Source organism: Macaca mulatta, chromosome 8, assembly GCF_049350105.2.
Source record: "Macaca mulatta isolate MMU2019108-1 chromosome 8, T2T-MMU8v2.0, whole genome shotgun sequence".
Lineage (NCBI taxonomy): Eukaryota > Metazoa > Chordata > Mammalia > Primates > Cercopithecidae > Macaca > Macaca mulatta.
The window spans coordinates 44117895-44141761 of record NC_133413.1 but is presented as its reverse complement, the minus strand read 5'-3'; the positions used below and the strand labels follow the sequence as shown (position 1 = coordinate 44141761).

The following is a 23867-nucleotide window of genomic DNA, read 5'->3' as shown; positions in this document are numbered from 1 at the left end:
ATAAAGAAAATGTATTTATAGATACAACAGAAATCACAGGGCTTATACAAGGATATTATAAACAACTTACTGAAAACTAAAATGAAATGGATACATGCTTAGAAAAATATGTTATCAAAACTGGTTACAGAAGATAAAAAGCATAACAATCTTATGACCGTTAAGAAATTGAATCAGTATGCAAACATTTTCCTGTGAAGAAAATACTACATCTGGATGTTTTTCTTGATGAATTTCTCCAAATGTTTAAAGAAAAAATAACTATGCTTTATAAAACTTTTTAGAGTATAGAAAAAGAAGGAACGCTCCTTTCTCATTTCATGAAGCAAGCATAACTTTGATACAAAACCAAGCAAGAGGCCGGGCGTGGTGGCTCATACCTGTAATCCCAGAACTTTGAGGGGTCAAGGCGGGAGGATCACCTGAGGTCAAGAGTTCAAGACCAGCGAACATGGTGAAACCCCATCTCTACCAGAAATACAAAAATTAGCCGGGTGTGGTGATGCATGCCTGTAATCCCAACTACTAGGGAGCCTGAGGCAGGAGCATTGCTTGAACTCAGGAGGTTGCAGTGAGCCAAGATTGCGACACTGCATTCCAGCCTGGGTGACAGAGCAAGACTGTCTCAAAACAAAAAACAAAACAACTATTAGCGATGTGGAAATAGAAGGGAAGTTCTTCATCCTCATAAAGAGGATCCTCAGAATACCTATAGCAAACATCATCCTTAATTTGAAAGCATTCCTTGTAAGATTAGAAGCAAGATAAGGGTACCAACTATCATCGCATAAATGACAAAAAAGGGAAAGAATACCTTTATGTAAATGAATAATAGGAACTTCCACTCAGCAAAAGACACCCTTAAGACTGAAAAGAAAAGCTTAAAACTAGGGGACATAATATGCAACGTATATGAACTGACATATATCAGTACTTCGAATATATGAAGAACTAAGAAAAATATAAGCAATCCAACAGGAAAATAGACAAAATACTTGAAGAAGAGATTCCCAGAAAAGAAAACTCAAATGGCCAATAAACAAAGGTCAATCTCACTAGTAATCAGGTAAATGCAAATTAAAATACTACAAATAATAACAACTCTAATAAGAGTTAACACTTATATTGTGGTCTCTATATAACTTAGACTGGTTTAGTGCCACAACTATATATAGTAACTTTAAAAATTCTCACAACAATCCTATGTCATAGTATGGTAGGTATTAGTGCTATTCACTAATATACCTTGCATGAGAAAACATAAGAATCCTTAAAATCATGTAGTATAAATCCAGCAAACTGTCCTTTTTCAAAGTTTTATGACAATCCTGTACTTTGTATTTCCACAAGACTTTAGAATTTGCTTGTCATTTTCTTTTCCTTTTTTTTTTCTTTTTGAGATGGAGTTTCACTCTTGTCACCCAGGTTGTAGTGCAGTGTCATGATCTCAGTTCACTGCAACATCTGCCTTCCGGGTTCAAGTGATTCTCCTGCCTCAGCCTCCCCAGTAGCTGGGATAACAGGCATGCACCACCATGCCCGGCTAACTTTTGTATTTTTAGTAGAGACAAGGTTTCACCATGTTGGCCAGACTGATCTCGAACCCCTGACCACAGGTAGTCCACCTGCCTTGGTCTCCCAAAGTGCTGGGATTACAAGTGTGAGCCACGGCGCCCAGCCTGCTTGTCAGTTTCTATAAACAAAGCCTGCTGAGATTATGATTACAATTGCATTGGATCCATAGCTCAACTTGGGAATAATTGATATCCTAACACCACTGAGTTTTCCAACCACAAAACAAGGTGTATCTTTCCATTTTCTTAGTTCTTTTTCTTTTTTTTTTGAGACAAAGTTTTGCTCTTGTTGCCCAGGCTGGAGTGCAATGTGGGTGATGATCTCTGCTCACTGCAACCTCCGCCTCCCAGGTTCAAGCGATTCTCCTGCCTCAGCCTCCCGAGTAGCTGGGATTACAGGTGCCCACCACCAGGTCCAACTAATTTTTTTTTGTATTTTTAGTAGAGAGAGGGTTTCACTATGTAGGCCAGGCTGGTCTCGAACTCCTGATCTCAGGTGATTCACTCACCTCAGCCTCCCAAAGTGCTGGGATTACAGGTGTGAGCCACTGTGCCCGGCCCCATTTTCTTAGTTCTTAGCTCTTGGCAATATTTTATAGCATTCAATGAACAGATCTTTCACTTATTTTGTCAGATTTATCCCCCAAGCTTTCATAGTTTTAAGCAACTGTAAAAAGCTAGTTTTTTTTTTTAAATTTTAATCGCCAACTGTTTGTTGTTAGTATATAGAAATACACTTTATTTTTTTAAAAATTCTGGTAAAATACACAAAACATAAAATTTACCATCTTAACAATTTTTAGGTGTTCACAGGTGTTAAAAATACATTGATATTCTACAGCCATCACCACTATTCATCTCCAGAACTCTTTTCATCTTGTAAAACCAAATATCTGTACCTATTAAATAATAACTCCCCACTTTTCTTTTCCTCCAGCACCTGGCAACTACTATACAACTTTCCATGTCTGTAAATTTGACTACTTTATGTAAGGGAAATGATACAATATTTATATTTTTGCGACTGGCCTATTTCACTTGACACAATGTCCTCAAGTTTCATCAATGTTGTAGCATATGTCAGAATTTCCTTCCCTTTTTAAGGCCCAATAATATTCTGCTGTATGTATATACCACGTTTTGTTTATCCATTCATCTGCTGATGAACATTTGGGTTGCTGCCACTTCTTGGCTACTGTGAATACTGCTACTATGAACATGGGTATACAAACATCTCTTCCAGATTCTGTTTTCAATTTTTTTTTTTTTTTTTTTTTTTTTTTTTTTTTTTTTTTGAGGTGGAGTCTCACTCTGTCGCCCAGGCTGGAGTGCAGTGGCCCAATCTCGGCTCACTGCAACCTCTGCCCCCCGGGTTCAAGAAATTCTCCCACCTCAGGCTCCCGAGTAGCTGGGATTACAGGCTCGCGCCACCACGCCCAGCTAATTTTTGTATTTGTAGTAGAGACAGAGTTTCGCTATGTTGGCCAGGCTGGTCTCAAACTCCTGACCTCAGGTGATCCGCTCGCTTTGGCCTCCCAAAGTCTGGGATTATAGGTGTAAGCCACCGCGCCTGGCCTGTTTTCAATTCTTTTGGATATATATCCAGAAGTGAGATTGCTAGATCTTATGGTAACTCTATTTTTCACTTTTGAGGAAGCTTTATACTGTTTTCCACAGTGGCTGCACCATCTTATATTCTTAACAACACTACACAAGGACTCCAATTTTTCCACATGCTTACCAACACTTCTTGTTTTTTTTTGTTTGTTTGTTTTTTTGAGACGGAGTCTTGCTCTGTCGCCCAGGCTGGAGTGCAGTGGCGAGATCCCGGCTCACTGCAAGCTCCGCCTCCCGGGTTCACGCCATTCTCCTGCCTCAGCCTCCGGAGCAGCTGGGAGTACAGGCGCCCACCATCACACCCGGCTAAGTTTTTTGTATGTTTAGTAGAGACGAGGTTTCACCGTGTTAGCCAGGATGGTCTCGATTCCCGATCTCGTGATCCGCCCGCTTTGGCCTGCCAAAGTGCTGGGATTACAGGCGTGAGCCACCTCCTCCGGCCCACTTCTTGTTTTTTTGTTTTTGTTTTGTTTTGAGACGGAGTCTTGCTCTGTTGCCAGGCTGGAGTGCAGTGGTGAGATTTCCGCATACTGCAATCTCTGCCTCCTGTGTTCGAGCAATTCCCCTACCTCAGACTCCTGGGTAGCTGGGACTAGGCGTGCACCACCATGCCCAGCTAATTTTTTTCATTTTAGTAGAGACGGGGTTTCATCGTGTTGGCCAGGATGGTATCGATCTCCTGACCTCGTGATCCGCTCGCCTCGGCCTCCCAAAGTGCTGGGATTACAGGCGTGAGCCACTGCGCCCAGCCATTTTGTGTGTTTTGTTAGTAGCCATCCTACTGGGTGTGAAATGATATCTCATTGTGGTTTTGATTTTGGATTTCCCTAATGATTAGTCATGTTGAGCATCTTTTTAATGTGTTTATTGGTAATTTGTATATTTTCTTTGGAAAAACATCGGTTCAAATCTCTTGACCATTTTTGGATTGAGTTGTTGTTTTTATACTTGATGTTTGTATATTGATTTTTTTTTTTGATACGAAGTCTCGCTCTGTTACCCGGCTGGAGTGCAATGGTGGGATCTCGGCTCTCTGCAACCACCGCCTTCCGGGTTCAAGCGATTCTCCTGCCTCAGCCTCCTGAGTAACTGGGACTACAGGCACACACTACCATACCCAGCTAATTTTTCTATTTTTAGCAGAGATGGGGTTTCACCATGTTGGCCAGGATGGTCTCGATCTCCTGAACACGTGATCTACCCGCCTGGCCTCTCAAAGTGCTGGGATTACAGGCATGAGCCATGATGCCTGGCCATATGTTGATCTTATATCCTGCAACCTCGATAAACTTATTAATTCTAGTAGTTGTTTGTAGGATATGCTAGATATTCGATCATGTCATCTTTGAATAAAGATAGCTTTCTTTCCAATCTGGATGACTTTTCAGTGCAATAATCTGTGCCTGACTTTTAACTATAAATTTCGTCATTTTTATAGATACAGGATTATTCAAATCATCTACTTATTCTTACGTGACTTTTAGTACATTGTCTTCCAAGGAATTTTTTTCATTCAATCTAGTTCTTAAATGTATTGCCATAAAGTTGTTCACAATATTCCTTTTTTTTAAAGCACTTAAAAAGTCTATAGTTGTTTTTCATTCCTCATATTGTTAATTTATGCTTTCTATTTTCCTAGTCAATCTTCTTAGAACTTTATCAATTTTATTAAGCTTTTCAAAGAAGTCTTTTGGTTTCTTTGATTTTCTCTATTGCTTTTCTGCTTTCCATTTCATTGATTGGTGCTCTTCATTATTTCCTCCTTTTTACTTACTATGGGGCTTGTTCTTTCTTTTCCAATTTTTTTGAGTAGATGCTTAGTTAATGGATTTGAGATATCTCTTCTAATAAGACCATTTACATTTCTCTCTAGGTATAGATTTAGCTGTATTCCATAAATTTTGATATGTTTCTTTTCATGCGCATTCAATGAAACATCCGTTCAAATTTCTTGAACATCTGTTTTAGAAGTTTTCTAACTTCTTTTGTCATTTCTAACTTCTCTTTGACTTATGTTGTTTGATCTGCAAATATTTTGTTTTCCAGACTAATTTCATTTTGATCAGCAATCATACTTCATATAATTTTAATCTCTTAAATGTATTGAAATTTATTTTACAACACAGAACATAGTCTATCTTGGTGAATATTTTCTGCATGCTGGCAGAGTACATGGATTCTTTTGTTGTTGGGTACAATGTCCTACAAACAAGTAGCTCAAGTTAATTGACAATATTGTTCAAGTATTCTATATCATTACTCCTTTTCTTTCTACTTAAAAACATCAATTATTAACATAGTGTTGAAATCCTAAACTTTAATTGTGGATTTCTCTATTTTTCCTTTAGGTGCTCAGTATTTTTTTATTTTTTATTTTTTATTTTTTTGAGTCAGAGTCTCACTCTGTCACCCAGGCTGGACTGCAGTGGCTCAATCTTGGCTTACTGCAACCTCTGCCTCCTAGGTTCAAGCGATTCTCCTGCCTCAGCCTCCTGAGTAGCTGGGATTATAGGCATGCGCCACCACGCCTGGCTAATTTTCGTATTTTTAGTAGAGATGGGTTTTCACCATGTTGGACAGGCTGGTCTCAAATGCCTGACCTTGTGATCAGCCCGCCTTGGCCTCCCAAAATGCTGGGATTACAGGCATGAGCCACCATGCCCAGTGGCTCTCAGTTTTTGATTCAGCATTTTGTAGGCCTGTTATTTGTTCCATAAGCATTTTGGATTGTTGTGTCTATTTGATAAATTGACTCTCGTATCATTCTGAAATATTCATCTTTATTCCTGGTAATATTCCCTGTTCTGAAATCTATCTGATAGTAATACTGTCACTCCATCAGTCTTTTGGTTAGTGTTTGCCTGGCATGTATTTTTCATTCTTTCGCATTTAACATATTTGTGTCTTTTTATCTAAAACGTGTTTCTGTAGCCAGCACATACTTTGCTCTTGCTTTTATATACAATCTGATAATCTCTGCTTTTTAATTTGATGTTTAGACCACTTATATTTAATATAATTATCAACATAGTTGAGTTTAAGTGTATCATCTTGCTATAGTTTTCTATTTGTCTAATCTAGTTTTTACTCCTTTTTTTTCTTCTTTTCCTGTTTTCTTCTAAATTGAGTACTTTTGTGACTCTTTTATTTCCACTATTGGCCTAGTAGCTGTACTGTAGTTTTATTACTACTTTCAGTGGTTGTTGTAACATTTACAATATGCATCTTTAGCTTACTACAGTCTACCTTCAAATGATGATTTGCCACTATATGTACAGTGTAAAACTTTGTAACCATTATTCCCATTTCTCCACATTCCCCCTATTATCCATTTTACTATTACATAAGTTTTAAACCCCATAATACATTGTTATTAATTTGCCTTACACAATCATCTTATAAAGAATAAAAAAATTGTACTTATCCACACATTTCACAATTACAGAGTTCTTAACATTTATCTGTAAATCAAAATTTCAGTCTAGTATCCTTTCCCATTATTTTTGAAGAAGTATCTTCAATATTCCTGGAAGTTCATGCTTGCTACTGATAAACTACCTTAGCGCGTGCTCTCTCTATCTCTCTCTCTCTCTCTCTCTGACAAAGTCTTGCTCTGGAAGTTCATATTTTCTAGTGATAAACTATCTTAGCTTTTTTCTTTCCCTCCCTCCCCTGTCTCCCTCCCTTTATTCCTTTTTTTTTTTTTTTTGAGACAAGGTCTTGCTCTGTCACTCAGGCACTGCAGCCTTGACCTCCTAGGCTCAAGCAGTCCTCCCACCTCAGCCTCTCAACTAGCTGGAATTACAGGCACCACATCCAGCTATTTTTCAATTTTTTATTTGGATAGAGATGGGCGTCTCACTATGTTGCCTAGGCTGGTCTTGAACTCCTGGTGTCAAGCGATCCTCCTCCCTTGGGCTCTTATCGTGCTGGGATTACAGGTGTGAGCCACTGCACTCAGTTGGTTTTTTTCTTTTCTTTCTTTTTTTTTTTTGAGACAGAGTCTCACACTGTTACCCAGGCTGGAGTGCAATGGCATGATCTTGGCTCACTACAACCTCTGTCTACCGGGTTCAAGCGATTCTCCTGCCTCAGCCTCCCAAGTAGCTGGGACTATAGGCATGTGCCACCATGCCCGGCTGTTTTGTATTTTTAGTAGAGACAGAGTTTCACCATGTTGGAGAGGCTGCTCTTGAACCCCTGACTTCAGGCAATCCACCTGTCTCAGCCTCCCAAAGTGTTGGGATTACAGGCGTGAGCCACTGCACCCAGCCACTTTTTTCTTTTTTGTCTGAAACATTTTTATTTACCTTTCATTTCTGAAAGATATTTTTGCTGAGTAAAGAATTCTAGGTTGATTTTTAAAAATCTTTCAGCAATCTGAAGACTTTTTTTTCTTGGTTGAATAGTTTCTAATAACAAGTCTAATGTAATTCCTGTCCTTGTTCTTTCCTGTGTATTATCCTTTTTTTCTGGCTGATATTAAGACTTGCGCCTGGTTTCAGCAATTTTACTATAATGTGCCTTGGTGTGGTTACAATTTTATATTCCGCTTAGTGTTATTTGAATGCCTTGAATTTGTGGGTTTATAGTTTTTATTAAATTTGGGACAATTTCAGCCATTATTTCTTCAAATCCCCCACGTTCCTTTTAATATAGGCAAATTCATTTTCAGTACCAAGATGACACCCTCCTGAGGACTAAGGACAAAATGTACAGACAGGTCTTCCTATTCTGGCTGGTGAAAACAGACACAATTTCCATTCATACGGGAGCTCTGGGAATTGTTTTTCCTGCCTTTTTTTGGTGGTTTGTTTTCCCAATTAGTTTCCAATTAGTCTCTTCTCAAATATGTGCAAATCAATGCTCATCCAAAGAAGCAAAAGGACCCCTCTGTAGCTATTTGGAGTTGTATGTCTGTGTAGCTTTCCCATTTCTGGTTCTCTGTCCTCCAAACTTTAGCTACACTGGCCTCCCTGAATCCTGATATTTGTCTCCTCAAGTCAGCAGTATTGCTGGGCTTTGGGCTCTGCCACTGCCTGTCCTGTGGCCTGGAAACTGTTGCAAGGCAGTAGGCTGGGGCAATTAGATGGCTCAACTTGTTTACTTATCTTACCTTAGCAATCAGTATCCTACACTGTCTATTGTCCAATGTCTGAAAACCATTGTTTCATATATTTTGTCAGAAAACCTATGTCAGAAAACTATTTTCTATTCCAGATGTTTAAGAGGGGAGGATAAATCCAGTCCCCATTACTTAATTGTTGTCAGAGCAAATGTTCATACCTGGAAAGCATTTTAAAATACAGAGCCAAATTAATCTCTTAGAAACTCAGATCTAGTAGGTCTGGTATGGAATTCTGGACTCTTTTACTTATTAAAAAGTACTGAGATGATTCTGATACACAGACAGTGTTGTAAACTATATCTTGATACCTCAGGCAGAACCTTGTTCAGACATTTATTTTTGTTTTACTGAGGGGGAAGGCAAGATCATTTCATTTGAAAAACATTTCCTGGTTCTGAGTATAATGGGGGTACTTATAGCCAACCAATAATCCAGCTGAAAACAATTAGGAGAGCCAGCTAAAGCATAAAACATCTGTTTGAAGGCATCAGCGAGCTGCTGAAGCAACCAGGACTTATGAGGACACAATCTCAGAGAAGGGGAAACTGTATGTAGAGGTGAGCTGACATTCAGCAGTACCTTTGTTCCTTGGGGAAATTCTGGGCATAAGGCCAGAGTCTGAGTTTTGGTTCTGAGTACAGAAAGAGGCCCTAATAGGCAAAGACACCACCAGGGATGATTCTGCCAGTTCAGCAAGGTTGGAGAGACAAACTTAAGAACAAGAGGGGCCAGATTCCCAGTGAGAAGGGAGGGGTAAATAATTGAGCCCAGTACTGTCAACCTCCCTCAAGTCATTTTCCAAATTCTGAAGATGCACGAGACAGAAGGTTAAAAAGCTAAGCAGAAAGCCTCTGAAAAGCGGAGTGAAGAGATTTTGACCGTCTCATGGTTCTGCAGAAACAAGAATTAGAGTTCAGTATCCATTGGGATGAAGGGTCCCAGGGAACACACACAACTTTCAGTTGGAACCCCCAGAGGCTTATGCTACTGGAAGCAGCAGCAGAAAAGAGGTGAATTAAATCTTGCCAAAATCCAACCCCAAGTTAACTCAGTCTCTGGTTGATTAAGGTGATTAGCTCTCACTCTAAATGCTTTGCAAAGGAGAGTGGGAATCCTTCTCTGGATGAAGATAATACTATCCTCTACAATTTTTCATACTTGAATGTATGACATTCTATTAAAAATTCTCAGACAAGCTAAGAGCCAGGAAAAAAAATGACCCAAACCAATGGAAAGAATATACAATAGAAATAGATCCACAGAAGATTCAGCTATTGTAATGATCAGAAAGAGCTTTAAAATGTCTAGGGTTAAAAAATATCTAGGATTGGTATGTTCAAGAAAAGAGAGGCAACAGCAGAGAAAATACATATATAAATAAATAATTTCTCCAAATGAATTTGATTTTAAGAATCATATGAAAATTCTAGAACTTAAAAATATAATAACCAAAATTAAGAACTCACAAATGGGTTTAAAAGTACACAATTAAATAGAAAATATACCGACTCATGCATAGAGAAAAAAAAGGTGGGGAAAAAGATGATAAGAAATACAGATGGTAAGCAATGAAAAATTCTGACATATGTATAATTTAAACCCTAAAAGGAAAGGAGAGAGAAGAGATAGTGACCAAGAATTTCCTAAAAGATATAAACCCACAAATGCAACGGACTCCGTGTACACCCATTGCACTCATGAACCTAAGTAGGACAAATACAAAGAAAACCACATCTAGACACATCATAGTAAAGCTGTTGACAACTAAAGATAAGAAAAAATCCTAAAAGGAGTCAAAGGCAAAAAGACATTACTTTCAAAGGAATAAAGGGGAGTGATAGAAATCAGAAGACAATGGAAAAACATCTTCAGAGTGCTGGGGAAAAAAAACAAAAAAACAAAAAAAAAAAACCTTGACAAACCAGAATGCTATACCCAGCAAAAATACGAAGGACAATGCAAAGTTTTAGGCAATAAAACCCCACAAAAAACAAAAAGCAAAAACTCAAACAATCTTGGAGAGAACTTGTCATCAGCAGACCTGCTGTAAAACAGAGGAATTATTCAAATAGAAGGAAAACCTTCTGACAGAAGCACAGAAATGCATATTGGAATGAAGAACAATATAAGGATAGATATGTAGGTTAATCTAAATGAGTATTTATTGAACAGAACAATAAGTATAAATTCTTGTGGGGCTTAAAATACACACACAGTTAAAATCCATGACAACAATAAACACAGAAGGGAGATGGGTAGGTGGAGACACAGTATTTTAATGTCTTGGCATTACTGGGGAAGTGATAAAAATAATTATTTATTAGAAGGTAGTAAGTCAAAAAGCAATGTTGTAATATCTAAAACTAGTAATGTATAATTTAAAAATTAATAGAGGGGGTAATGATATAGTTAAAATATTTTAATTGATTCAAAAGAAGGCAAAAAGCAGAGAACAAGGGATGTGAAATAGGTGATCCAAAATAAATGGTAAGATGTTGGGCATACATCCAAATATACCAGTAATTATATTAAATGTAAATGGACTAAAGATTTTTCCTGTTGAAACCAGGACAGAGCAATCTTCCAATTTCAGGCTGGCATGGACTCTGTATAAGACATAATTAACAAGTACAAGTGAAAAGGCAGGGATTCCTAAAGCAAAATATGCAAGGGGGAAATAACCTTTAGCTGCCAGCTCCACAGGGCTGAATCGAGTAAAGTTTGAGCTAAGAAAAACTATCCTTTCAGAGTGCAGATTGCTTTTTAACTTGCAAATGATGAAGACTTTAATCTGTCTTTGTTGCAAGATTTTTATTTTGAGAAGACCTCCTGAATGTGCCATTAGTTATGCAAATGTAAAGCAGAGATTCTTTATGGAAGCTGTGTGAAAAGCTCAACTATGCTTTGTTGTTACAAATTGTTTTAAATTCTTGCTACTGTTTAATCCCCAGTTTGGTCTTTTCAGAGGGATGGCTGTGGCCAGTTTTCTTCCAAATTATCCAAAAGTAAACACAACTCATCTCTGTATTATTTTTCTTCTGAAGGGCACACACTATAGTCTCACATGAAGAACTCATTGTCTTTGTATTAATATGACTTTACCTGCCCTCTTTGGGAAATTAAAATCTGCCTATTCTACTAAAAGAGAATATATATAATTTTTTTTTTTCTGGAGGCGATTTCATTACAAACAGGGACCATTTTACCTGAGAATGTGTCTATCTGATTCATCTGGGATGAAAGCGATCCTTTCTATTGGATTATTACGTATTCCAAATTTCTCTACTGCTTTGGAGATTGGGCTTGAAAGTAGGTGATGAACGGCAACTCAGTCAACCTCACTACATTACACTTCTGTTTCTGTCAGTGTCAGGATATTGATTTGGCTGGACCATCATCTGAAAAGTTATTATTCTTATTGAATGGTCCAGAGTCTACGGTATGGAAGGTAGGGCTACGGATTAGAGTGGAGACGGGAGAGATAGAAAAGTTTGGGTTCCCTCTCGCTGTGTCTCCCAGGCTGGAGTGCAGTGGCGATCATAGTTCACTGCAGCCTGGAACTCCTGGGCTCAAGCAGGCCTCCGGAGTAGCTGGGCTACAGGAGCGCCCCACCACGACCGGCTTTCTTAACGGCTTAAAAAATTGTTCATTCACGAGCAACATTTTTTTTTTAAACCATCTACTACAGTACTTGTACAACATTATTCTAAGCGCTGGAGATGCAGAGTCATTATAGGAGAGCATTTACCAGGAAATGTATTCGGAATATATAGATAGATAGACCACATATAAGTGCAAAATGAGTAGAGCAAATGATACTACTACATAAGTTCAGAAGAGGAAGTCAGCATGGAAGTTAAGGCAATGGGTGAGAGGGAGGCCCTTAAAAGCTAAAGCTGAGATACAATGAGGTATTGGGGGCGACAGTCTAGGTGGGGTCGGTCGTACGGGGTTGGGGACAGGGCAGAGAAAGGTCTGGCAGCAGGATACACTTCCACGTAAACGATTAAAGATTTAGTATGTCTTTTTCATGTCTACTGTCTTTCCAGTGAATGCAGAAAAAAAAAGTATGACTCGGCCAGGTACAGTGTTTCACACCTGTAATCCCAGCACTGTGGCAGGCCGAGGAGGCCGGATCACTTGAAGTCAGGGGTTCGAGACCAGCAGCCTGGCCAACATGGTGAAACCCCGTCTCTACTAGAAATACAAAAATAAGCCAGGCATGGTGGCGGGCGCCTGTAGTCCCAGCCACTCGGGAGGATAAGGCAGGAGAATCGCTTGAACCCGGGAGTTTGAGGTTGCAGTGAGCCAAGATCGCACCACTGCACTCCAGCCTGGGCAACAGAGCGAGACTGTCTCAAAAAAAAAAAAAAAGTATGACTCAATCTCTGCATCAAATACTTTAAACTAAATGAAAGGCAAGACAAAGAAACGTCCATGCAGCCAGTAGAGGACAGGCAGGCCATGAAGTGCCTGCTCCTGGTTCCGCCGTAAGTACGGACAAGAGTTCTGCACAGGATAAGAAGGGAAGACCGGCTTTGGAATAAGACAAATCTCAGTCCCAGGCTCAGGTGCGCGCCACACACTAGCTGTGTGACCTCGTCCAAGTCACATGACCCAGGTCTGTGGAGTTTCCCATAAAATAGCTCTAGTGAGGTCCAAGGACCCTCTCAGTTGCTGGGGGAAGGAAGAAATGAAGTCACTGCTGAAAGGCTTAAGACGGGTGCCTCTCGTTCCACCCTCTCCCCAATCTTCCCACCAACAGAAGAGAGCCGTCGGGGGCTGAGACGAGCAGCCAGGGGTAAGGACGGGAAACCGCCTCCTCGCAGCCCTCCAGGCCCCGCCCTCGGGCGGACCCCGGTCTCCGGCTCCGGACAGTCGCTCTGCAGGCAAATGAGTGGGGAGGGAGAGCTCACTAACTGTAAACAGACGCCGCTGAGAGTTCCCATCCTGCGTGGCTGCCGGATTTCCGTGCCACACTGAAGCCACCCCACCCAGGCGCCTGCCCTCAGTTTCCCCAGTGGTGGCATGGGGTGCACCAGCTCCTCCTCTCCCGGGTGGCCGTCTGACTTAAACGCGTGAGAAGGTACAGAAACAGCCGACGCTCAACGGCCTCCAGCCCCACGGAGTCCTCCTCCCACCCTGGCTTTGGCCTTTTGTACCGGCCCCACGTGACCCCGCCGGCCGGCTCTTCCCTGCTGCCCCGCCCCGCCCTCCGGCCTTTCCCGGCTCTCGGCCCAGCTCTTCCCGCTCTCGGCCGCCCCCCTCCCGCGCTGCCGGGCCTCCGCCTCCCCTCGCCTCCCGCCCAGGCTCTTCCCGCTGCCTCCCCCAGGCCGCCGTTCCCTCGCGACGCTCCCCTCCCCCCGCGGCTGTTCCGCCGCCTCGCCTCCCCTCCCCCCGGCTGGAGCTCACTGTCTCCAAGATGGCGGCCGTGTCAGTTTGGGGCATCTCCGCGGTCCGGCCCGGGTCCCCGGGATCCGGGCTCTACTTCCTCCCGGTAAGTAGCCGAGGGGCCGTCCCCGGCAGCCCCTGGCCGCCCAGCCCGAGGCTGAGCCGCTCCAGGGCCCACTCCGCTGCCTCGCGGGGTCGGCGGGCCGCTGCAGGCCCCGCCGCGGCCTGCGCCGCCTCCCGCTGCTCTGCGCCAGGCCTCGGGCTGGGGCGCCGTGGCCGCCCCCTCGCGCCCGCCCGCCGGGCCCGCCCGCCCGGCGCCCGGCTGCCCCAACTCGCGGCCCGCGCGCCGCCGCCCGGTCCCGCGCTCGCGGGCCCCGCGCCCCCGACCCCGCCGGCCGGGCCCGCCCTGGGGGAGCCGGCGGGTGGGCGGGCGGCGAGCGGCCCAGGCCGCGGAGCCTCGGGCTGGCGGAGCCGGCGAGCCCGCTCTCCCTCGGGGCGCGCCCACCCGCCCGCCGCGCGCAGTGCCGGCCGGGCCGGGTCGCTTCTCCCCGCGCTCGCGGGCGCTAGGGCTCCGGCTCGGGTTCCGGCTCCGGCTTGGGCTCCAGCCGGGGGCGCGGGGATCCAAGCCGGGCTGAGGCAGCGAGCGGGGCTGACAGGCCGGCGGGTGTTGTGGTGCGAGGCGCAGCACGTGTGGTGTTGTGTCTGCCGGGCTGTCAGCCCCGCCGCCGAGGGGAGGCCGGGCGCCTGTCAACCTCGCCGCTTGGCTCGGTGCACGACTGTCAGGCTCCAGCAGCCCGCGCCGCCCTGGAGCCGGCCCCCAGAGCTTAGGGTGCGGAGCTGGGCCGGGGCGATGCACCGCTCTGAACTCCTTCACGTGATTTCATTGTTAACTTGTGCTCTGGGTCTGTTTCCATCGCGTGGAAACGGCGCAGCGCCCATCGGCGTGCTGCGGGGCTGTGCGGATCCAAGTTTTTAAAGTTTCTTGCTCTTTGAAAAGAGAGCGCGAAGACGTGTTTGGGGGTGGGGAATGGGGACGGGAAGGACTGTCGGAAGCGAGTTGCGCTCGCTCTAGCCGCTAGTGTACTTTCCGGGAGTTAAGATCCGAGGCTGCAGGCGCTTGACTTTCCGAAGACCAGGAGACTGATGACAATCCCGGCCGGAAAGACAATGAGTGACTGTCACTCATTTTTTTTACCTGCGAAGCTTAGTTAATTAGGACGTTCGTTCCCAGCTTCTTAAACTCAGGTTGTAGCTTCTCTTTTAGTTTAGACTTAATATCTGTATAATGAGCTTGCTTGGAGTAATAATACTCTGATATTTACCCTCTTGAGACCCTCACCAAATTGAAGCATAGCTCTCCCAGGGGGCTTCTATTTAGGCAGCTAATTTAAAAACAAATCTTGGCTCAGGTTTGAATGTTTGCTTCACTCTTTTCTTTCCTGTCAGAGTTAATAGTAATATCTCTTTCCTAGTGTGTATTAGTTTTCCGTTTGATTTTAATGTCAGTACTAAGAATAGTTGCTGTGGGAGCCATTTGTCTAGCATTGTTTATATTGTAATGCAAATGATCTCTAGAATGAGAGCAGAAGTTCTAAAAAACACTTCAGTTAAACTTAGTTTTCGAGGTAAAAGAGTTAGATTCAGAATTCAGTATTTTAGTGATTAAATAAAATTGCAAGTTAGATTCAGAATTCAGTATTTTAGTGATTAAATAAAATTGCATCTACCAGGTTCTTTTGTAGGGATACTTACTTTGATTCAGAGAGACAGTATGTTTGTGTTTATGTTTTATTAGTGTTCGTTTCAGGACAGCAATCTTGAATTTATATCTTTATTATTTGGGTGTCTCTTTAGACCCACAAGTAGCCGGTACATTTCTTTTTCTGTACTGTACATTTGACATGTAGTATGTGCGTTGACCCCAGTGATTCTGGGCCTTCCTCACGTCTAGTTTTCCTGTCTATGGATTACTTATATGCATTTTGACAGTTGTGACTCTCTTCAGCATATGGATAGAAACATCTTAGTTTGGATTAGGAGAAGCTATCAGCATATAATTCTTAAAATTTGAATGTAAGGAAACATCTTAGTTTGGGTTAGGAGAAGCTATCAGCATATAATTCTTAAAATTTGAATGTAAGTGAATTATTGTTAAATTCAGGCAGCACTTTCACACTAGGCTATTTTCAATAGTATTTTTGTTTCCATTAGGAAAGATTAAGGTAATACTATACTTAAATTATAAACTGGGTGTGCATATTGTATTCATTGTTTCTTTTCATATAAGAAATAGCTAAAATTTTCTCAATCGTTTTCTGCCTATCTTATTGACTGTTTTTGTCCACTCTGAATGTCTAGAATTTTGAAAGATGAAAGATTCACTCTTACTTTCATTGCAGGATTCTTTCTACTAATCCAGATACTTGTTGAAGTGCTGACTAGTTTCTTGGGGAAAGATGTCAAGGAAGAGTTGAAATTCCTAGACTGGTGAGCAGAGATTGCGGAGTACAGAATAGCCATCACCCCCTCTGGTTAGTGGTAGCTTCAGGTCATTCTTAGAACACTCATCGTGTTTCCTCATTGTATCCTAATTACTCATGTTTTTTTTTTCTTTTGTTTTTTATCCCAATGGTTTACATACATGATTGTTTTGGAATGTTAATAGATAAGTTTGGAAATTGGCAAAGGTGCCCACTAAACACTTGCTGTTTGATTGCTTTAAGATGAGGATGCTTATTTTCGTTCGAAATAGGTGTTGGTAGAAAACTGACCTTATTTTCATTGCTTTTCAGGCATAAGATGCACATTTTTCTGCTCTGAAGCCGGGAATGAAATATTCTTGAGTTCTTACAGCTTTATGACAAGACCTATGTGTGGTGCTATTGAGAAATTCATTGGGAAGTTGGAAGACATTTCAAACAACAGGTTGTTTTGGTTTCTATAGTACAATTGGGGAGGCATTCTGTTTTGTGAAAGGAGGAAGGACTTAGGCCAGAAAACTTGTATGCTATGGTTAACTGGTTCCCAGCCTCCGAGAATCTTGGTTTCCATGGTGTAAAACTTACTCAGCATCAGGATAAGGGATAACGACTCTATGGATATACAGAATCCTTCACCATGGTAAAACTCGCAAACCCGCTTTATACTGAGTGGATTTTGGAGGCCATCAAAAAAGTGAAAAAGCAGAAACAGCGTCCTTCAGAAGAAAGGATATGCAATGCTGTGTCTTCATCCCATGGCTTGGATCGTAAAACTGTTTTAGAACAATTGGAGTTGAGTGTTAAAGATGGAACGATTTTAAAAGTCTCAAATAAAGGACTCAATTCCTATAAAGATCCTGATAATCCTGGGCGAATAGCACTTCCTAAGCCTCGGAACCATGGAAAATTGGATAATAAACAAAATGTGGATTGGAATAAACTGATAAAGCGGGCAGTTGAGGGCTTGGCAGAGTCTGGTGGCTCAACTTTGAAAAGCATTGAACGTTTTTTGAAAGGTCAGAAGGATGTGTCTGCGTTATTTGGAGGCAGTGCTGCCTCTGGCTTTCACCAGCAGTTACGATTGGCTATCAAACGTGCCATTGGCCATGGCAGACTCCTTAAAGATGGACCTCTTTATCGGCTCAACACTAAAGCAACCAATGTGGATGGGAAAGAGTGTTGTGAGTCTCTTTCCTGTTTACCTCCAGTGTCCCTTCTTCCACATGAAAAGGATAAGGTAAGAATGGCATATGCCTCCGGGTTTATAGAGCTGATGATATAGGATGCTACAAATTCACATTTCTGGAAAGTTATATTCAAGTTTTTTGTTTGGGGACTTTAGTGGAGTCATCACCTCTGGTTTTTTATTGGTGAGTTGTAGCTATGAGAACATAGATTTGTTCTGGTACTTTGAAATATTTGAAGCCTAAGATAAAAATGTAGAATGTTAATCTTCCTAAAAGAACTTTTTTACATTGCAATGAAAAAGTGGCATATTAGTTTAAAACCTTTTTTTAAAAACTTTTTTTTATTATTTTGCTTGAGGAGGAGTACAGCGTGAGACTATAAAACTTTTAACTAAAGGTTCTTACAATGCCTTACTACTGGAAGTTGATGAGCAGCCAAATCCTGGAGACTTGAATTTGAAACAAGCAGATGACTCTGAGAACCTGTCTTTTTCTATTTTCCATTTTGTTGCAGATTACTCGTTAGACAGGAATGAGACAGATTCTCATGACCCCTAGGCGCAACTAAGCAAACTTAGCAATTCTTGTTTCTGCTGTTTGTATTATAGCTTTCTATCATGTATTATGGCTTTGCATATGATCAAGTCCTGAATGTTGTTATTTATGACAGCTGTAGTTGCATGGGACAGGAACACAGTATCCTAAATTAGAAGAGTTCTGGAGGGCCTGGTACAGTAGTTCATGCCTGTAATCCCAGCGCTTTGGGAGACTGGGACAGGAGGATGGCTTGAGCCTAGGAGTTTGAGCCCAGTCTGAGGAATATAGCGAGACCCCATGTCCACCAAAAATAGAAAAATTAGCCAGGTATGGGCACGCCTGTAGTCCTAGCTACTTGAGAGGCTGTGTTGGGGAGGATTGCTTGAGTACAGGGGTCTGAGGCTCCAGTGAGCTATGCTCTGACCACTGCACTCCAGCCTGGACAACTGAGTGACACCTGTTCTAAAAACAGAAAGGTAAAGTTCTGGAGAGTCGGAAGTTTTGATGCCCAGGTGTATACTTTACTCTGTTGTGTTTTAGGATGTTGTTGTGTATAGTTGAAAGTACGACTTCTTAAACAGTAAATTTTGGTGCTTAAATAGATATTTGGAGATTAGGAGAATTTTGTTAGTACCTGTTTTTTACATTGATCTAGTATCTTCGCTGTAAATTTTCTTGAGGTGCTTAGAGCAGTGATGCTTTAAGTTGCTGCACACCTTGGTAGACATAAGTAAAATGGTTTTCATTTTGCTTAAGATGATGGGGGTACTCCTAGGGTGGAAAGATGGTAAAGTTAACATTGAATGTATTTTGAAAATTTGAGATTTGATCTAAATTTGTTGTATTATTAGCAGCCCACTGAATACCTGGAGATTTTTCTTCAACAATTGAAAATTAACAGTGTTTTTCTTTGATGAAAGTTTTAGAGATCTATTCTAGGGTTCAATTTTCCCTGTGAACATTGAAATAAAACATAATCTTGCTGTTATTACTCTTGAAATGATTCTCATATAGCCATGAATTGACAGAGAATCTCATTCATAAAATGGCTCTATATAATTTGAGCGTTTATTAAGAGTATGTATTAAAAATTCAAAGTAGACAAGTAATTAAAATGCTTTATTCTGTATGCTCTAAGAACTCTTACCTGTAGAAACTTTATCACATGTGGCTGAAGTTAAATACAATGATTGGATTGCTACAATTTTTAAATGATCTAACAGGTTAACTGCCTGGAAACAGGAAATAATTTATAGTTAGATCAATTCAGTGCCATACCTGTGAAGTAGATGTTATAAGTTCTTGTTAACCTGTTTGCTTTTATTTATTTTTGAGTCGGAGTCTCGCTCTGTCGCCCAGGCTGAAGTGCAGTGGTGCAGTCTCACTCACTGCAATCTCCGCCTCCCAGGTTCAAGCGATTCTCTTGCCTAAGCCTCCCAAGTAGCTGGGATTAACATGCACCACTATGCCCGGGTAATTTTTGTATTTTTAGTAGACACGGGGTTTCACCTTGTTGGCCAGGCTGGTCTCGAACCCCTGACCTCAGGTGATCCACCCGCCTCTGCCTCCCAAAGTGTTGGGATTACAGGCGTGAACCACCGTGCCTGGCCTGTTGTCTGCTTTTATTGTAATTATACTTGCTTGAATTATCAATAGATATTTTAATTTTAAAAAATATTAGCCATATAAAAATGTCATTTGAGCATATTTTTAAAAGGTAGTCAGTATAGTACAGTGCAAGACAAGTCCAAGTCCTAGAACCCTGGGATTTTACTTTTGGAAGGGACCCTGAGAACCGTCTAATCCAACAGTCCTTATTTTGCAGCTGAGCTAAGGACCTTTGTTGAGGCCATTTCATAGCACCTTTGCATTAAGAAAAGTTTAACTCAGTAGAGATGTGCTGTTTTGCTTTGACTGGAGTTCAGTGGTGTGATCTCAGCTCACTGCAGCCTTCGCCTCCCAGGTTCAAGCGATTGTCCTGTCTCAGCCTCCTGAGTAGCTGGGAGTATAGATGTGTGCCACCACGCCTGGCTACTTTTTTTTTTGTTTGTTTGTATTTTTAGTAGAGACGGGGTTTCACCATGTTGGCTAGGCTGGTCTCAACTCCTGACCTAAAGCGACCTGCCGACCTCGGCCTCTCAAAGTGCGGAGATTATTGGAATGAGCCACCGTACCTGGCCCCATTTGCTTTTGGAGAAATAAAGTGAGAAAAACAAAAGTGATTTAATAATTGAAAAAATGAAAAAGAAATACCCATTTGCTTACATTGCTTTCATATATAGTTTTTTTTTTTTTAAAGACGGAATTTCGCTGAAGTGCAAATGGCACTTGGCTCACCGCAGCCTCCACCGCCCAGGTTCAAGCAATTCCCCTGCCTCAGCCTCCCAAGTAGCTGGGATTACAGGCATGTACCACCATGCCCGGCTAATTTTGTATTTTTAGTAGAGACAGGGTTTCTCCCCGTTGGTCAGGCTGGTCTCAAACTCTCAACCTCAGGTGATCCACCCACCTCAGCCTCCCAAAGTGCTGGACCGCGCCCTGCCTATAGTGTTGTTAACTGAAGTAACTCAATTTAGACATGTGGGAAAATAGAGTTTGTTTCTTTGAGTAAGTAGACTTGTATGTGTACTGATCTCTTTGGAAAACTAATTTCATGATAACATCTATTAAATTAGAGTTGATGAGCTCTGTTCTGTATTTTTAAATGGAGTCTTATTTTCAGTAGTGAATTACCTGTGTGACTTCCCCCAAAGAAAGGAAAAGTTTACATTCAAAATCGTAATACAGTGAACTCTAGGGTGAGGGATTATTCCTTTGAACAGATTATCTCTGCCCCTTTTATTGTATTTTAACTATTTTCTTTCCTTCAAACTACGCAATCAGTTCATATGCAGAATTGATGGTTTGCCGTTACGAACCTAGATGTTTTCAAAAAAAAAAAAATTATCCAGAGTTTATTTGACAGTGATGGAGAAAGGAAGGTGTATAGGGCAGAAGTAGTTTCACTTTTAGGCATTAATTGGTTTGGCATATAGTCGTTGAACACCTACTGTGGACCAGGCAATCTGCTTGGAACAGAAACAGTTCTGTCTTCTCTGGGATGCTAATGCAGGGATTTCTATTAACCTGACCAACTGTAAGGTGAAGATGAAATTCAAAGACTGCGTGGAGTAACCTGAGCAAGTTCCTCTTTACTTTTTCCGGTTTCAATTCTACCTTTTTTTTTGTGTGTGATACTAACCTTTGGAAGGAATTGTATGTTAGATTTTCAGCAGTGGTTTTGATCCTTTTGGGAGATCAACTGTGTTGGAATACGTTTAAGAGGAGTTTTTGTGAAGACATTTGAACTTTAGTCTGTATTCTTCTCACATTGATAAGTACTGAGGAGAATCCATGGGATACTATGATTAAAAGTTTTTTGGCCGGGCCTGGTGGCTCAGGCCTGTAATCCCAGCACTTTGGGATGCCGAGGGGGGCAGATCACCTGAGGTCAGGAGTTCAGGACCAGCCTGGCCAACATGGTGAAACCCTGTCTCTACAGCAATACAAAAATTAGCCTGGCATGATGGTGGGTGCCTGTAATCCTAGCTGCTCGGAAGGCTGAGGCAGGACAATCGCTTGAACCTGGGAGGTGGAGGTTGTAGTGAGCCTAGATTGTGCCTCTGCACTCCAACCTGGGCAACAGAGCAAGACTCCATCCCCCCCCAAAAAAAAGTTTTTAACCCATGTTATAAGGGAAAATTTTGAGCTAACTTTAGAGTGTGGTAGTTCATGGTGAGTTTATTTATTTGTTTATTTACTATGTGCCAGGCGTTACTTTAATGCTGTACGTATATTAACTCATTTAATCTTCTAACATAACTAGCTACTGTTAGGTTAGCTAGCTATTAATAACATAACAGTACTAGCAGTGAAATAGGTACTTTTATTTTACAGGTGAAGAAACTGAGGCATAAAAGAGATTTCAGTAGCTTGCAGAAGTCACACAAATATTAGGTGGCAGAGCTAGGATTTGAATTTGGGCAGTCTGGCTCCAAATTCTTTCTAATAGCCATACTGACCACCTCTTAGGAGCAGTAACGTATGATGGCTATCACTGCACTCAAGTACAAACTCGTGAATGTCCTTGGTGTTAACTTCATAGCACATTTCCTAATTGTAAAAGGACAAATTCCCCACCCCCCTTCGTTGTTTGTGTCCATTTTTCTTTTTTGCAGAACAGATTTGAAAACTCACTTTGGACCAGTGATAAGAACGTGTTAGGAACCAAAGATTATGAGTAATCTAGTTTTGTATATCTGAGGTCCATTAAAAAAAGGTTTTGCCTACATGCCGTTTTTTTTCCCTTAAAGATAATTTCTATGCTTACTAGTTTTCATTTCAGTTGTCACTAACAGAAATTTTCTGATAGGCATGGTAGGGATCAGTTGTATGGCTATACCAGAGTGCTTTAATTTGGGACAGAAATACTGCTTTCCTTGAATCATGGGATTATAGGTGAGGAGAATAGTGTGTAACTGGCTTAAATAGCAACTTCCTCCTTGTAAATTTCTTTTTGATATATAGATATTACTGTAAGGTAATTTATTCCATTTACTTCACTTATTCATTATTTATTTAGCAAACATTTGAATGCCTGCCTTGAACAGTGGATTTAGGACTTAGGTCCTGTGAGGGGATTAAAGCAGACAGAATAGAGATACAAAATACATTTTTTGAAAGCCTTTTTTAGTTTATGAACTGTTAATTTTTTTATATTATTATTTTTTCATACCAATTAAGTGTTATGACTTTGAGAAATAATTAGATGTTTAGTGGGCAAGGCAATTATTTGAGATTGTGATGGTCCATTTAAAAAATTATATAGTGAGTCTTGGAAAGAATAATTTTTGCCTGATTTCAAACTTCTGAGTTCATTTTACACACTGACATAATTTACTTGAATATATATAGTTTGTGTTCTGTATTACTAGCCCAGAAAAGTATTCTCTTTCATGGTAATCAGCCAACTCATTAAAAGTGTTGTTATTTGGTGGCATAGTATTTTGGAACAGAATTATAATTTGCTAAAGCATTCAGTTGGAAAGGGAAGAGAGGTATTGTCAACTAATGTTATTGTTCAGGTTACTCCCAGCTAGGTAACCTGGAGCAGAAAGATCCAATGATAATTCTCTTTCCTTTCACTCTAAGTTACATCTCTATGGTCAACTCTTAGTAGAGTCAAAATTATTTTGTTTTATTGGAATTTATATTTTAAATTATAGATATATATATAAATATAATTATATTTTAAATTATAATTATATTTTAAATTATAGAGTAAGTAGAGCAGAATTTGACTGGAATTTAGAATTTAAATTTTTGATGTAGAGATACTGATTAAAATGTGGATTTTTTTTTTTTTTGAGAGATGGAGTTTTGCTTTGTTGCCCAGGCTGGAGTGCAGTGGTGCAACCTCCACCTCCTGGGTTCAAGTGATTCTCCTGCCTCAGCCTCCCGAGTAAGCTGGGATTATAGGTGCACGCCATCATGCCCGGCTAATTTTTATATTTTTAGTAGAGATTGGGTTTCCACCAGGTTGGCCAGGCTGGTCTTGAACTCCTGACCTCATGATCCGCCCGCCTTGGTCTCCCAAAGTGTTGGGATTACAGGCGTGAGCCACCGCGCCTGGCCAGGGATATATTTTTAAGTTACTGAAAGTTAAGAGTGATCAAGTTTTGATTTAGCTATTTGGAAATGACCTTTATAGTAGAGTTGTTTCACATTTTATATGTTAGAATCATGGTATTTTATAATTGTTAACCAATGTAAGCTTGGAAATTTCAATTTCAGATTCTTGCTTTGATACTGTATAAAAAGGAAATGAATAGTTGTCCATGCTGTTAAGTTCAGGGCTACGTGGACTGCTTGACAGAATGATTGATCACTTTGGAAAACAGAAAAAAAATCTTCT

At 41.2% G+C, this 23867-nt stretch overlaps 1 protein-coding gene and 1 non-coding gene across 5 annotated transcripts in view; both read left to right on the top strand.

Moving 5' to 3' along the window:
• Nucleotides 1–13729: 13729 nt before the first annotated feature.
• KAT6A (lysine acetyltransferase 6A) overlaps nucleotides 13730–23867 on the top strand; it is a 123268-nt gene continuing 113130 nt past the window's right edge. For 2 of the 4 annotated variants that reach the window (XM_077943565.1, XM_077943564.1), the window contains exons 1-3: nucleotides 13730–13816; nucleotides 16110–16241; nucleotides 16503–17427. In XM_077943565.1, the coding sequence (XP_077799691.1) occupies nucleotides 16828–17427 (600 nt within the window). In that variant the 5' untranslated portion in view covers nucleotides 13730–13816; nucleotides 16110–16241; nucleotides 16503–16827. The remainder of the gene's footprint in view (nucleotides 13817–16109; nucleotides 16242–16502; nucleotides 17428–23867) is intronic. The other 2 variants (XM_028852629.2, XM_028852630.2) reach the window with 1 other exon arrangement.
• Nucleotides 22153–22224, top strand: LOC114680513 (small nucleolar RNA SNORD112). Its single transcript, XR_003732730.1, has one exon. It is a non-coding gene; the product is annotated as a small nucleolar RNA SNORD112 (small nucleolar RNA).